The sequence below is a fragment of the Ipomoea nil genome, unplaced genomic scaffold, assembly GCF_001879475.1.
Source record: "Ipomoea nil cultivar Tokyo-kokei standard unplaced genomic scaffold, Asagao_1.1 scaffold3321, whole genome shotgun sequence".
Taxonomy (NCBI): domain Eukaryota; kingdom Viridiplantae; phylum Streptophyta; class Magnoliopsida; order Solanales; family Convolvulaceae; genus Ipomoea; species Ipomoea nil.
Window position 1 is genome coordinate 1,691,279 of NW_017619749.1, and position 14,669 is coordinate 1,705,947.

At 37.8% G+C, this 14,669-nt stretch overlaps 3 protein-coding genes across 4 annotated transcripts; 2 read left to right on the forward strand and 1 right to left on the reverse strand.

Moving 5' to 3' along the window:
• Positions 1–944: 944 nt before the first annotated feature.
• Positions 945–5,599, forward strand: LOC109170360 (probable protein phosphatase 2C 12). 2 transcript variants are annotated; one of them, XM_019319436.1, is made up of 10 exons: positions 945–1,223; positions 1,555–1,883; positions 2,805–3,054; positions 3,244–3,397; positions 3,481–3,544; positions 3,828–3,935; positions 4,073–4,198; positions 4,283–4,518; positions 4,620–4,822; positions 4,920–5,599. In XM_019319436.1, exons 2-10 carry the CDS (start codon positions 1,686–1,688, stop codon positions 4,946–4,948), a joined length of 1,368 nt encoding a protein of 455 aa, XP_019174981.1. In that variant the 5' UTR covers positions 945–1,223; positions 1,555–1,685; the 3' UTR covers positions 4,949–5,599. The 2 variants fall into 2 exon arrangements, with proteins under 2 accessions (XP_019174981.1, XP_019174982.1); XM_019319437.1 differs by having other exon boundaries at positions 2,883–3,054.
• Positions 5,600–8,075: 2,476 nt separating this feature from the next.
• LOC109170363 (BRI1 kinase inhibitor 1-like) lies at positions 8,076–9,703 on the forward strand. Its single transcript, XM_019319441.1, has one exon. The coding sequence runs from the start codon at positions 8,302–8,304 to the stop codon at positions 9,232–9,234; it is 933 nt and encodes a 310-aa protein (XP_019174986.1). The 5' UTR covers positions 8,076–8,301; the 3' UTR covers positions 9,235–9,703.
• A 2,539-nt stretch (positions 9,704–12,242) lies between these two features.
• Positions 12,243–14,579, reverse strand: LOC109170364 (transcription elongation factor SPT4 homolog 2-like). The gene is made up of 5 exons (XM_019319443.1): positions 14,249–14,579; positions 13,991–14,082; positions 13,821–13,876; positions 13,213–13,274; positions 12,243–12,616 (listed from the first exon to the last, which is right to left on the reverse strand). The coding sequence occupies exons 1-5, from the start codon at positions 14,342–14,344 to the stop codon at positions 12,566–12,568; spliced, it is 357 nt and encodes a 118-aa protein (XP_019174988.1). The 5' UTR covers positions 14,345–14,579; the 3' UTR covers positions 12,243–12,565.
• Between the last annotated feature and the right edge of the window lie 90 nt (positions 14,580–14,669).

Below are 14,669 nucleotides of genomic sequence, written 5' to 3' on the forward strand. Positions count from 1 at the left end.
TTTAATTTTTGGAAGAGATTTGTTTTCATTGACCATTTCATCCACATTATATTGTCCCATACAAATTACATTACATTAAACATAATACCTAATCCGTGCTTGGCGTGCTTCCAAGTTTTGTCTTCTGCGACACAGTGCCCATTCCACCACTTAGCTTGCAAATTGCAATTGGCCGACTAAAGTCGGCCTTGGTGATATGTACTAAAATGGATTGCAATTAGGACCCACTTTCATCACCCTTTTTCGTGCTTACACATGTATAAAGTCCTTAATCATGGACAAATTAAATAGCAGATAATAAAGACGACTCTAATTACGTATGATTACATACACCAATGTTTTATGTTAACGTAAAATCTCCTGCGACCCATCATTCAAAAGTTGTACTAGGATACCCGTCAAGTAATATTATATATCCTGAAGTGTTTTTCAAAAGTGTATATTACATGACAATACCTTAGGTGTTATACATTAACTTTTTGATATAAACACTCCAATTCTTTTGTATGTGAAAATCAAACACAAAGAACCAATAACGCTTCCACTGAAGCTCGAAATTACAACCTTCCAAATAAAAATTCAATCCAAATACTATTAGACCACATAATCTTGATATTCATCTTAATTACTTATTTAAACTTCACATTGATCTATTGATCATAGGCCCAATTATTCACTAGACTTTTAGTTGGTTTAATACTTCATCGAAAATATGTATGGTATGAAAAAATTATATGTATTTTTTTTAAGTGACAACGAAAATTGCGGACACTACCAATATGTGTTTCTTTGAAATGGTAAGAAAGGAGTAATAATTAGGGAAGATGATGAAGAAGCGCAAAGTAGAAGGGGAGGCGCACGATAAGTTAAGGAACAGCTCACACATATTCCAGCTTTTCTTTAACGCCGAATGGACCAGTTGGACATGTGTTCAAAACAACAATATGGACTTACTATATTGTATATAACTACGCTTAATACCAAAATTCATAAAAATTTAACCAAAAACCCCATCGCAGAATTTCTCCATTTACGCCCCTCAGCACCTTCTCTCTCTCTCTCTCTCTCTCTCTCTCTCTCTCCCGAGCAGTGTCCAGCGCAGCACAGAACAACAACAGCAACAATGGAATTTGTTCAGACGCTGGGATCCGCCTCTTCTTCCTCTTCTTCTTCTTGATAACTACGACTTTCACCATTTTCTTGTTTTTACCACCAAAAGTCTCGTACGTGTTTCTACTTTTGTTAATTTTCTGCGAATTTTCTAGTGCTTTGATCGATCTCGCGTGCCAATATCGTGTTTTCCGACCCCCATTTTCGTGAAGTTATGGGTACTATAGTTTAGGTGCTCTATAGAATCTCAGATTCTCAGATACTGTTGTTTCCGAAGAGATCTTGTTGAATTGGAGTGATTTTGGGTTGACTGTTGATAAAGTTGTCATTTTTAGTCTGGGTGTCATGTGATTGTTTAGTTTAACGAATATCATGCAAGATTAGTGTTTTGCCACTTGCCAGCATTGTTTATACGGGTGTTTTCTTTGTCTGTATGTCTTACAGGTTGGCATTGGGTTTGTGATTTCTGAATCAAGCTAAACATAGTTGGAAGATTAAATTCCGGGGCGAAAAATTTGCATCTTTCTGGAGAAAAAAAGTTTGGATTTTCTAATTGATTTGAAGGGGACCGAACTATGTTGTCGAAAGGTCAGCATCAGACGGTCCCATTGTCTGTGCTGTTGAAGCGTGAATTAGCCTCTGAGAAGATTGAAAAGCCGGAGATTTCTCATGGCCAAGCCAGCCAGAGCAAGAAAGGAGAAGACTTTACTCTTCTCAAGACTGAATGCCAGAGGATTCTGGGAGATGGGGTCACCACCTATTCGGTTTTCGGGGTATGCTTATCATGCTCCTTTTACATGTTTCTAGATTATTGTGGGTTTATCTGTGCACATTGTGTTCTAGATTATACAAGCTTCATTCAATTAATGACTTCTTGAAGTTTTATTTGATACCTTTATGTGCAATGGGTGATCTAGAAGGAAAAGAGTTCTTATAGTCATTTGCAGAAAGAAATTTGAAGTGTTTGTATATAATCACATGCTGATATGTTAGGCTGCAGGGTATAGTGTAGGTCAAATAAAATTTTCATTCTTATGGATTCTCCTGCAATTAGACCATGAGAATGACTGAGTAGGACCTCGAATTTTACCTGATCTGATTGGGAGCTAAAGGTGCACTGTGCTTTTTGCTGTTGGTGATGTGCACCTTCATAGTGTTTTGGATGGATAGAAGATGAGCGGAAGAAAATGGGGTGATAGTTTTCAAGTTATGTTGTTTGGATAAGATGGAAATGGAGTTATGGAGTGGAAAGAAAATGGGAGGAAAGTGGGGGAGAAAATATTCCCCCCATCCTATCAAAGATTTTCCACTCCAAAATGGGAAGGAAATAAGGACAAAATTTGTTATTCCTTTCTCTACAGGAGTCAATGCATGTTATACACACGACCTACAGACCTAGCTATTGTTCATTTTTTTTTTTTAATAAAATTATTTCTTATTTCTTGCTTTTTTGGATGCATTTGGAATTCATATATTAGGCTTAACAGCTCATCTTTGGATTTTGAGCTGTAGTTCTTTCAGGGTTTTCTTTTTCCTGTGAATTCTATCCTTTTGTGAAAGGAAATTCTGCAGTTTTTTTAAAAATATGTACTTGCCAAGTTTTCCTTAGCTTTGCACAAATCCATCGTTATTAAAAGTTTCTTCTTAAGCACACAACACCCATATATATCTGTAATCTGCATCTTATGTTTCAGCAAAGTGGAGGATATTGGCAACCCCATTTCTTTGCAATGCTAATTCTTACTGGATGCATTTTTTCACAACTTTTGCAGTTGTTTGATGGGCATAACGGGTCTGCAGCTGCTATATACTCCAAAGAACAACTCTTGAATAACATTTTGAGTGCAATTCCACCAGACCTCAACAGAGATGAATGGGTCTCTGCTTTGCCAAGGGCTTTAGTTGCTGGGTTTGTGAAAACAGATAAAGATTTCCAAGAAAGAGGTAATAGGTTTGGTTTGTCTATTGCATTAACATTTTAGTTGCATATGTAAAACTAGCCGTCATGGTTGAAGGCGTTCTGGTAGAGACTAGAGAGGACTGATTTCCTTTGAACTTATCATGATTAAGGACTACTGTTCTGAACCACCTGAGTGCATACTAATTCTTATATATTATTGTGCTATATTTCAGTGCAAACTTCTGGCACAACAGTCACATTTGTTATAATTGAGGGATGGGTTGTAACAGTTGCCTCAGTTGGTGATTCTCGATGTGTTCTTGAATCTGCTGAAGGGGAAATATATTATCTATCAGAAGATCACCGACTTGAATGCAATGCAGAGGAGTAAGAAATGTCATCCTATCCGATGCATAATATTGCTTCTGCTCATAGAATAGTGTTTTAATCCCATATCTTTAATTAAATAGGAGGGAACGCATTACAGCAAGTGGTGGAGAGGTTGGTCGGCTTAACACTGGTGGGGGAACAGAGGTATATTTCCTACTCCAAATTAATAACTCGCTCTCCAACTCCGTCCAATTTTGTCTAATTGTTTTAGCCTATTTTAGCAATTACAAACCCCCACCCCCTTTGTTTTGTCTAATTGACTCTTTGTGCTTCAGTAGGTTGAGAAAGTAGTTATGAACAAATACTGCATTGTAACAGAGTCAGTAGTACTCAAAAAAAAAAAAAAAAAAAAAAAAACCCCACCCCCTCCCTTCAAGTTGTTGTGCACACGGGTCTTACCAGCATTTGCTAATTGCTTTCATTTCAGATTGGTCCGTTAAGGTGTTGGCCTGGTGGGTTATGCCTCTCAAGATCCATCGGAGATATGGATGTTGGCGAGTATATAGTTCCCGTCCCTTATGTAAAGCAAGTAAAGGTTTGTTTTCTATTTGTTGCTCGTATAAGTGAATCTCACGTGTTTTGCCTTCTTTTGCCAATTTTTCACCTTTCACCTTCAAGAATGCTATTTGTACTGATTTTTTTTTTTTTTTTTTTAAATTATTATGTCTGCAGCTTTCCTCAGCTGGTGGGAGGCTTATTATAGCGAGTGATGGTGTCTGGGATGCAGTAACTGCAGAAACAGCTTTTGAATGTTGCCGTGGAATGCAACCAGATGCTGCAGCTTCACAAATTGTTAAAGTATGTTTTTATCTTTGACTGTTTGACTATTTACTTGATAATTTTCTTAGTGTTTAACTTGTGCCCGTTCCTCCAATTTTGAAGGAAGCCATACAACCAAAAGGTCTCCGGGATGACACAACATGCATTGTGATTGATATACAACCTCCAGAGAAGCCAAACCCTCCCCGGCCACAGCACAAAAAGACAGGAAAAGGAGTATTTAAGGCTATGTTCCGCAAAAAGATTTCTGAATCTTCTTCCAATGCAGAGAAAGATTATTGCGAATCAGATGGGGTCGAGGAACTATTTGAGGAAGGATCAGCATCACTTGCAGAAAGGTGGGTGTGAACGCAATGTTCTTAAGTTTACCTATGCATCTACCTCATATGGGACTCGGGCAGAGAATTTATTCATTTTCTATGTTTTTAATGGATTACAGGTTGGATACGAGGTACCCAATTTGTAATATGTTTAAGTTGTTCGTGTGTGCTGTGTGCCAAGTGGAGATAAAACCTGGAGAAGGTATTTCGGTTCATGCTGGATCAGCAGATTCAAGAAAGCCACGGCCTTGGGATGGTCCTTTTCTTTGCTCGAGCTGCCAAGAGAAGAGGGAAGCCATGGAAGGGAAACGACTTTATGGAGGTGAGACCTTCTCTCTCTCTCTCTCTCTCTCTCTCTCACTCACTCCTGCACCACAAAACTCATTCCTTGCATTCTTGACTTCTTGTACTATTTCCAGATGGCAGATACAGTAGTTGGAGCGACTAGTTATCCTCGCATACAAACTATTCACACGATCAGTCACTAACAATTGATTCATGGCTTATTGTATTTGGGGAAGGTGGAATTCACACACAGACCAAATTCCTCCTACCCATCTTCAGTGAAGGAACGAGTGTCGATTCTTCTTGTGACATACCCGAGATAAAAGCATCATCTTTGTTTATGTCTCCTTTAGGTCAAAAGAAGCAGTGTTTGCGTAGTACATAGCTGGGCCGGATTCTAACAAATTGTTTCTCTCATGGAGTTCTTCCGGTTCTCCATTTGAAGCCTCGTGGTTGTGGAGAATACTGCATAGCAAGAAACACGAGAGGTAATTACATCACAACCAGCAGCATCGATATCTGTTTAGTGTAGGGTTAATAGTGAGTGAGTGAAACATATTGTTATCTAGGAAGCTGTTTTAGGATTTTTCAATTTTTTTTTCCCACTCATCCGACGGGGAGAAACTAGCTGATCATCGCGATTATTATTGTATTCGTTCTTGTAGCATTGATTTGTTCCTTCATTCCCAGGCTTGAAAAAGAACAGAACAAGAAAAAGATTGAATCCACATCTGAGAGTTCCTTTCTGCCAAAGGCAGACAAAACAATGGTCTCTGTATCTATGAAATACTACCTACCAGTCTGATTGATTGATTGCTGTCTTTGTAAATACAGGAAATGTTTCCATCTTTCTGTGAACTTCAGCTTAAGATTCATTGATTGATTAAAAGCCATGGCAGATAGGAAAATGTTATGTGTACTTCCAATTTTTACTCTCGCACACAAAACCTTGATGTAGACCCTTGTGTTAGGACCCACATGGAAAAATTAGCTTATCAGAGCCTGTCATTTGGGAGTATATGTAGTAAAACTCTGGCAAATAACCCAAAAAATTAGCTTATATGTAGTAAAACTCAACCCAAAAAATTAGCTTATCAGAGCCTGTTACATCACTGAGAAAGATTTGAGAGTATATGTAGTAAAACTCTGGCAGATAACCCAAAAAGCCATGTCAGTTTCCAAGTCTTTGTTTGTGGGTTTGTGGGGATTGAGGGGTGGGGACATAAACATGGTATAGAAACAAATGCTTCACAGTCGTACAGCAAAAATCCTTGGTGGGAAAGCCCCTCTCTTTTCTGCTTTATGCCACTACTTTCATATTCTACCGATACCTGCTTTTCACAAGATAAAACTAATCTAGTTGAGTCCGATCAGGTCTCTTTCAGGAGCTGTGACTCATGACTCAAACAGTCGAACCTCTTTCACTTGAGTTTAAACACGCAAAGGAATAATCATTCATAGGATGGAGAGGCAAGAAAGCCAGCAAGCAACATGGTACAGGACAAACAAGAAAAAAGAAAAGCTGGGAATTGGGCAAATCTTCCCCTCCTTCCTCCCCTCCTTCTCTTATCTTTATACAATACATATATTGGATTGTGAGTGGAGAAAATGAGGTTGTCCATTGTCCACCAAAATAAAAATAATTAGTAGCTCCATGATTGAGATGTAAGATGCTGACCTTGACTACGTAAACAAAATTTCTCTGTTCTTTGGACCACCTTGTACACGGGTGTGTGGTCCCACCATCTTACCAAACTGTAAAATGCATGAACTAAAACAACCCATTCTTTTTTCTGAGTGATTGGAAAAACTCATAGTCGCTACTCGAAAGTATGTATTAGAAATTCTGATTGACAAATGACACAAGAAAGTAAATCAGCATGTACTAGAAATTCTGGTTGGCAAATGACACAAGAAAGTAAATCAGTATGTACTGAAAATTCTGGTTGACAAATAACACAAGAAAGTAAACCAATTTAGGTTGTCCATAACCGTTGAGAGTCGAACTTATAACGTTATAGTTACCAAATCAATAACGAAACTAACTTGTTGGGTTTGCCATCTAAAAAACAACAATTCTTGACAGGACCAATATAGCACTGCAGCCAGCCAGCCAGCCCCCCCTTTCATTCTCCCTTTCTGTTTGTTCTCTTCGTCTGAGTTGCAAAGCTGCTGTCTAACCAAAATCTTCAAAATGTCGAACTTGAAGCTCATATATTCTTCCTGTCCCTAAGGTTTATACAGGGTTTAGCTTCGTCTAGATCCCTATCCCATTCAGTGTACCCAATTCTCTTTTGTCCTCGCAGAGCCATCATGCATGTATGGTGGGGATATGATATTCTGCAAGCTGTGATCAATGAATTATTAATTTGCATTTTTATACTCATTATTAATGTTACCAACACCAATATCCACTCGTATCTATTTGAAGGAACTATGCTACCTAATTCGTTTTGTAGGGAGAGGAATAAATCCCCTCACGGGTCGAGCATCTTAACTTCTTAACCAAACCATTTTGTCTTCTAACTTCGCATAATATAAGCTCCCGGAAGAGATAACCGGATAAATATTACCGAGAAGTTGAGAAACCTGAAACAGTACGTGATTTAAACGTCAACTTGATCAGATAAGTGTTATAATGTGGAGTTTAATTAAATATTATACCCAAAGTGATAGGTGCAAAAGGGGACAAGACAAAAGAACTACATAATCTTATGTCAAATGTCGTAATTGTGTAATCAAAGATTCTTCTTGAGATAGGTGTAGGACAATTTTATGTGAATTTGAGCATGACTTATTGACCTTGCCCTTTTACAGTACAAATACTTCCTATCCGTATGGAGGAATCATTTTACAAAAATGAACTATTTCATGTAAAAAAAAAAAAGTACTTTTTTTTTTTCTTCACAAAGTTTACTTATTAGCCTGCAGGGTAGATTTTGGTACCACATATCTTTAGATTCTGTACTGCCAGATCAGTATCCCTTTGCTATTCATTCAAAGGGGATCCACTTCCACAGTCCTCACTAAAACATTCATAATATAAGGTGAAATAACTTATTCAGTATAGTTCAACTGGTCAGTTAATTTACAGAAAAGGTGATAACTTTGTTTCACTGACAGTTTATCGAAAAAGGTAATTTGTTCTTGGTTGATTAATCTTAAAAAAAGTTGATAACTTTGTTTTGCTGACAGTTCACCGAAAAAAGGTGAATCAACGATATCTAAGGCCGGTCAACATACCACTTGTACACCACATGGCTCTTTTTATTTTTATTTTTTTTTTTTCTTGAGTTTGTGAGTCCATTCATTCACAAGTATAACTGGCAAACAGGTTGCATATTGCATAAGACATTTTAGGTTGGCAGCCATCCCCCTTTCCTCTCTTTTCATATTCTTATCTCTGAATCTGCCTCCTCAGTTTTTTCCCTTTTGTTTCTCAAAAGGAAAATTCACTGAAAGAGAAAGAGAATCTGAGAAAATCTGAGAAAAACCCATACCGTATATCATTGAGTGATGGACAAGAAGCATCAGGAGATCAGAGACGACAAAGATGAAGAGAAGCAAGGGCGCAACAGAGTAAAGGAGGAAGAGGCGGCGGAAGAGCAAACATCGAGTAGTGGCAATGCCGCCGCCGCGTCACCGCCGTCAGCGTCGTCATCTCCGTCGCATGAATTTTCCTTCACCATTTCGCTCCATCAACCGTCTGCAAAAGCCCCAGACAGAACGAAATCTCCGCCGCAGCCGTCGTCGTTCGCCGTCGACTTAACTCCGGCCGATGAAATATTCTTCCACGGCCACTTGCTCCCCCTCCACCTCCTCTCCCACCTCCCCGTCTCCCCTCGCTCCTCCACCAACTCGCTGGAAAGTTTCACCCTTCCCATAAAAGAATTGCTGGAAAACCAAAGCTCATCACAACAAAACCCCGGCAGCCAACCAGACAACCATGATCATCAGAAAAACATTAATAACGATCAAAGAACCGAGGGGAAACCGAAATCCAGCAGGTCGTTCTCCTTGTTCTGGCTACCGAAATGGAGAAAAGGGTACGAGGTAAGAGACAAGGAAGAGAAGGAAAAACATTGGAGGAAGCTAAAATTTGACATAACTCAGGTTGTGAAGAGGTACATGAGAATGGTGAGACCACTCTTATCCTTCCGGCCCAGCAGAAGATCAGGGAATCTGCAGTTCGACCGGCAAGCTTATTCATATTCCGGCCACTTAAACCTGCGGCGCAAGAAAGATATTAGAGGCAAAAGAGGGGAGTATTCCGCGCCGGCATCGATGAGAACATCTCCGACAAACAGTGGCATCCTCGTACCACCGGCAACTTCCCCTACTTCTTCAAGCGACAGCACCATGGAAGAGTTACAGGCCGCCATTCAAGCTGCCATTGCTCACTGCAAGAAATCCATTCAAGTGGAAGATAAACTCAAATGTCAAGATTAGGCCTGCACATGAGCATATCCCAAACTTCTTTTTAATTTAATTTTCTCCCTTTTTTTTTAAATTACCATATTACTATTTTTTTGGTGCCGGGGAAATCCGCAGCCATTAGTCAAGTAAATCAGACTATATTATTCATAGTTGACTGCCTCAAATCAAGAAGGGCAATAAGCAGCTCTCAGAGAGGGAGGGAGTCGAAGTTGAAACTTTTAGTTATCACGTCAATAACTTGACTAACTTGTCTGTGGTTGCTCCTACCATTTTATTATTGGATGGGTTATTGCATTTTATTAGCAATAATTAGTCTTGTTGTGTCACATATTGATGGAAACTACACATATGTATGTATTTACAATGATGAGTTTGGATATATGGATGGTGCATGGTGGAGGATAATCATTAATAAGTGTAGTTTCTTTGAATAGTTGAATGTCTTGGATGATATTTTAAAGTATTGAATTATACTTTGTTTTATTATGCCTCAAATTGATTATGGGGCCTTCAAAACATCTAAAACAGTACTGCATCACAATTTAAAGTTATAATGGAGCCTGAATGACATATGGTACAGTTATTTAAATACATTACCTAGTCATATGGCAATAACAAAGATTGAATGATATATATGTCTCACAGTTCTTTATATACCGAACTTTAATGATATATCTTATAATTCTTTATATGCATTAGTTACATGGTGCTAATAGAGCTCGAATGATATGCCACATTTCTTTACATACATTCTTTACATGGTGATAACCAGGGTTTAATGATATATGTCACAATTCTTAAATACATTAGCTAGGATTGCAAAAAAAAATTAAATTTACCAACAGAAATTCCTTTTTATTTAATTTACCAACAGATTTTCATTGGTAATAAAACATTGAAATCCGTAGGTATTTAAGTTGTAGCGATTTAATTCGTTGTTAAATCGGATGGTATTTTGTTGTTTTTTTATAGTGTTTGGTGTTAATGGAGTTTGAATGATATGTACGTCACAATTCTTTACATACATTAGTCACTTGGTAATAATAGAGTTTGAATGAAATGTGTTACAATTCTTTACATACATTAGCTACGTCACTTCAAGAAAAATCTAACTTATCAATATAAATTATTATTTTTGGTAAATTACTAAAATTTGTATGTATTTAATTTACCAATAGATTTTCGTTGGTAAAACACTGAAATTATAGCTACTTTTTTTTTTTTTTTGGTTGAGGAGGGACAAGTCTGGTGACTAAAACTATCACCATTTAGTAACAGCACGCGATCTGGGAATCCCACCTGCATAATTCATTGAAGCTTCAATAACATATCTCGGAGGTTCAAACGTCTCATTCCAGCCTGCGTTTCGACCATTCACAATTATTTAATCCATGGTTAAATCTATTGTATTTTATTATTTTCTTGTAGTGTGCGATAATAACGGAATTTGAATGATAGGTGTCACAGATTTTTACATATATTAGCTACATGGTGATAACATAGTTCGAATGATATGTACCACAATTTTTTATATACATTAGCTAACCATAAATTAGTGGATTCTACCTTGAATTAATCATTGTACTCATACATTGCCATAAAATTTTGAACGAGTATAATGTTTTGGATTTAATGATAGCAAGAATTCATGGTAAGCCACATGTCCAACTTTTCTTGTGTCTGTTGTGCTTTCACTTTTTTTTCAATCACTACTATTTATGTAACAATGACATATAGGTAGTGTGGCCGCGAATGTGAAACTTGACCAATAAATTAGAATGGGGACCATTTTCAAAAACACGTACTATATAGATCTTGCACATTAATGGAATATCATTCAAAGAATTTGAAAGGGGTTGCTCTCAATGAGTTCATGCACATCTTGGCTATGTGCGAAAGTCTACACTACTGATTCACATCAAATGTGTACATTGCTTTCCATCATTACATAAATGTGTGTTCTGCTTGCATGGGCAGCTCAGTTGGTCATAGGGGTGAAGATTGGGAAGAATGACCAGAGATCAAGTCTCAGCAACGACAGTGAAGGTTAGGAAGAATGACCAAAGTGAGGGGAGCTCCTTGTGCACAGTAAGCAAAGGTTTAGCCTTTATGGTTCAGCAACGACAGTGGGAAGAATGACCAAAGTGAGGAGAGCTCCAGCTCCTTGTGCACAGTAAGCAAAGGTCTAGCCTTTATGATTCAGCTGCTCTGTTGCATAATTGAATTAAAACTTAGCAGAGATGTGATTATTAAGCTAATTGTTGATTTGCATAATTATGCACATTTCTAGTGTGGATGTTGGAAATTGATGAGAATGGAATGTGGTGATTTTTGTCAAGTACAACAATAATGTGGATGAGTGGTACTTGATGCAGCTTCACATCCCAAAGGCTTTTTGACCCAAGAACACATGGGATTGGTTAATCCCACCAAATGCATGTTAAGTTGTCATTAACAACATCATTAACAACACTTTTACCTCCCTTGATTCACTTTAGATCATCGCTTTTGTGATTGCGTTATTACTTTAATTCCCAAAAAGATGAGAATTGAAATCTTCTATCCTCATGCATGCATGCCTGCCTTTGATTACATCTCTACTTCCCAAGAAAAAAAAAGAGATGATTAACGGGCTCGAGAAAGATATTCTCATTATTAAGCACTAATTACTGTGCTTAGTGCTTTCCCTAAGTGAATATCTTTCAATTTCTGCTGCTGCTTCAAAAAAGATGTTTTTTTTCCATCTTCTCAAGAAACAATTCTTGTTTTCATTATTCAATGTGGTAATAGTTTCTTGTCTCATCCTACACGAAACCACAAATTCAGATCCTAATTACACTACAAAAGTTAGCTTAAATGCATCATCCCATAAATTCAAACCCTAATTACACTACAAAAGCTAGCTTAAATTCTCATCAGTGACCGATATGAAACTCGGGGACAAGTCATCAAGTCTATGATTAGACTCACTAATTAAGTAATGAAGTGCAGGGCAATGTTCACACCAAGACTCATAAAGGTGGTGAAGAAGACAAAACACAAGTTGGCAATGGAGCACAGTTAGCAGTCAGCCATAACAGATAATACAAACATTTCTGAATAATTGTAAACAGAACACAGGGTATAGCCCAGATCCATTATCCATCTTGATTGGAGGGGAAAACTACAGGATTTCATGTTTCACAGTTTGGTTTTAGTACACTGGGAAATGTCATTCAAGGGCACAGCGAGAATAAACAGGAATACACATTTTGACAGCCTTTCAACTACTACGTACTAGCAGACAACATTGTTATGTGCTCGGGAAATCCTTGATGGGTTAGACAATGTCTGGCTGGCTATCTCAAATGCGTTTTGGAGGAACATATGGCACGCGCTCATCTTCACAGAGATTCTGCAAAATCAGAAAAGAATTCAAGTATTGTCAAAAGATGTCTACTAAGTACTAACTAAAGTTTTCAAAAGGTTGTGTATATTTCAATTATGTCTGAACCTTTGAGATAAACTATAATACCTTAGAGATTTAAGAACAGTGTTGTTATACCAAACTACTCGTTCATATACATAATATAAAAGCTATAATAGTTACTGTAATAACACATTGCTATTACCATTTGTTTTATTAAAGCCAACATGAATATTCAACATCCAAAGAACAATGCATAAGTATTTTCTGTGCTGGTAACAGATCACTTGTATAACATAAAATGGCAGGCTGGAAACAAAAAGTTTCAGCTGGTCCAAGCATACCTTCTATTATAATCCAAAGAAGACTTAAATGATATCAAAATTCTACCAATTAAAGAGAAAGTTATGGCGAACAACTTTCAACTAATTAATGCTTCTCAAGTAAAGGATACCTAGGCATATGGAATATCCCCAAAATAAATCTTAAATTGAGACACTCAAAACAGAATATATTGAAATAAAGCACATTCTACTACGACACTAAGAACAGGTTGCAAGTAAAAACTGCTTCTCATACTATACCTGCAGATCTTCGGGAAGTGCCTCTGAAACTGCAAGGGTGTAACAGCCAGGGACAAAACGTCCTGTAGAGTTGAAACAATTACTAATTAACCCAACAAAATGCCCAGTCTTCCAAGAAAAAAGAAGCTCAGTAATTTGGATGCAGTAAACAAGTTCCAAAATAAAAGCTGCTATCCTTAACCTAGTAAGGTTGGCACAAAGCTTACGACATGCATTGCATTTTACTGAACCGTGATAACTTTAAGAATTGCAATTCATCTACTGAAAACCCAGACAGAATTTCCCAGAAACCCCCACCCAGACACGTTATTGCATGCATCTATAGATTATAGGCAATTATAATTCAACGGTAACACTTCCATAGTCACATTAGTATTTTCCATTTGTCCGAAGTCCCTACTTTGATGATTTGATCAAGAAAGATTCATTCCATTGATTAATTCAACAAAAAAAAAATGTAAAACATTTCCAAGCTCTAATGTGAAAATTTACAACTTGTTCCTATGTCTCAAATTAATCGATACTAAAATACCTTAAGCAGCAAAACTTTTTTAAAAAATCCCAAAAATAATGCTTCTAGAAGTAGGATTGAGGATGCTAGTGGATACCTATTCGAAGCCAGCGAGCAGCCCAGCTCCTACTTGGATCCATGACTGAGATAATCCTGCAAAAGAGTATAGCACCAATGCACCATAAGGAATTAAGCCTATAGGGAAAACAATGCTTAATAAAATAAGATACAAATAAGTGAAATAACAATGTAGTATTTGAAAGATACCCAGTGAAATTAGGCGTAGTGCAATCAACAACACGCTCATTATCTTCGTCCATCTTAAAGAAGGGACAGTTCTCACATCCAGACTCTCTGAACTGCAATTTCGTCAATATCAATAAACAACAAGGAACATCAAACCCACCATATCAACAATAATAGCAAAGGATTTCACTTCCCTTAGCTCTGTCTTACTTCAATCGTCTTGTACAGTTATATGAGAAAGGAAATTAACGTGGAGTTAGAGAAACAGAAAAGGCGAACCTGGTCATAGGTTTTGACGAGCCGGCAGCGAAGGCAAGCCCTGAGTTCGTGGCCAAAGCTCGTCGGAATTTGTGCCGCCGGTTGGTTACTTCCCATTGCTTCTCCCTCAAATTTCTGATAGTCTCTAGTGCCGCTTCTCCTTCTACTAGTTACTACGCCTCGCAATTCCGCAGCTCGTGAAAATTCCAACTGGTAGATCAACGAAAAAGACCATGCATACCTTGAAGAGATTCACAGAAATCCTCGCCGTCGGCTCCTCGATCTTCGTCGTTAGCCGCTAACTCCTCGACGTCGACAAGGTAACCCGTAACCAAGATTATACCTTTTAGCCATTACAGCCAACCCAAAACCGGCCCAACCCGCAAATTACGAGTTGAAAGCTACATTATCGGGCCAGCCTATATTGCTGCCCAGCCCAATA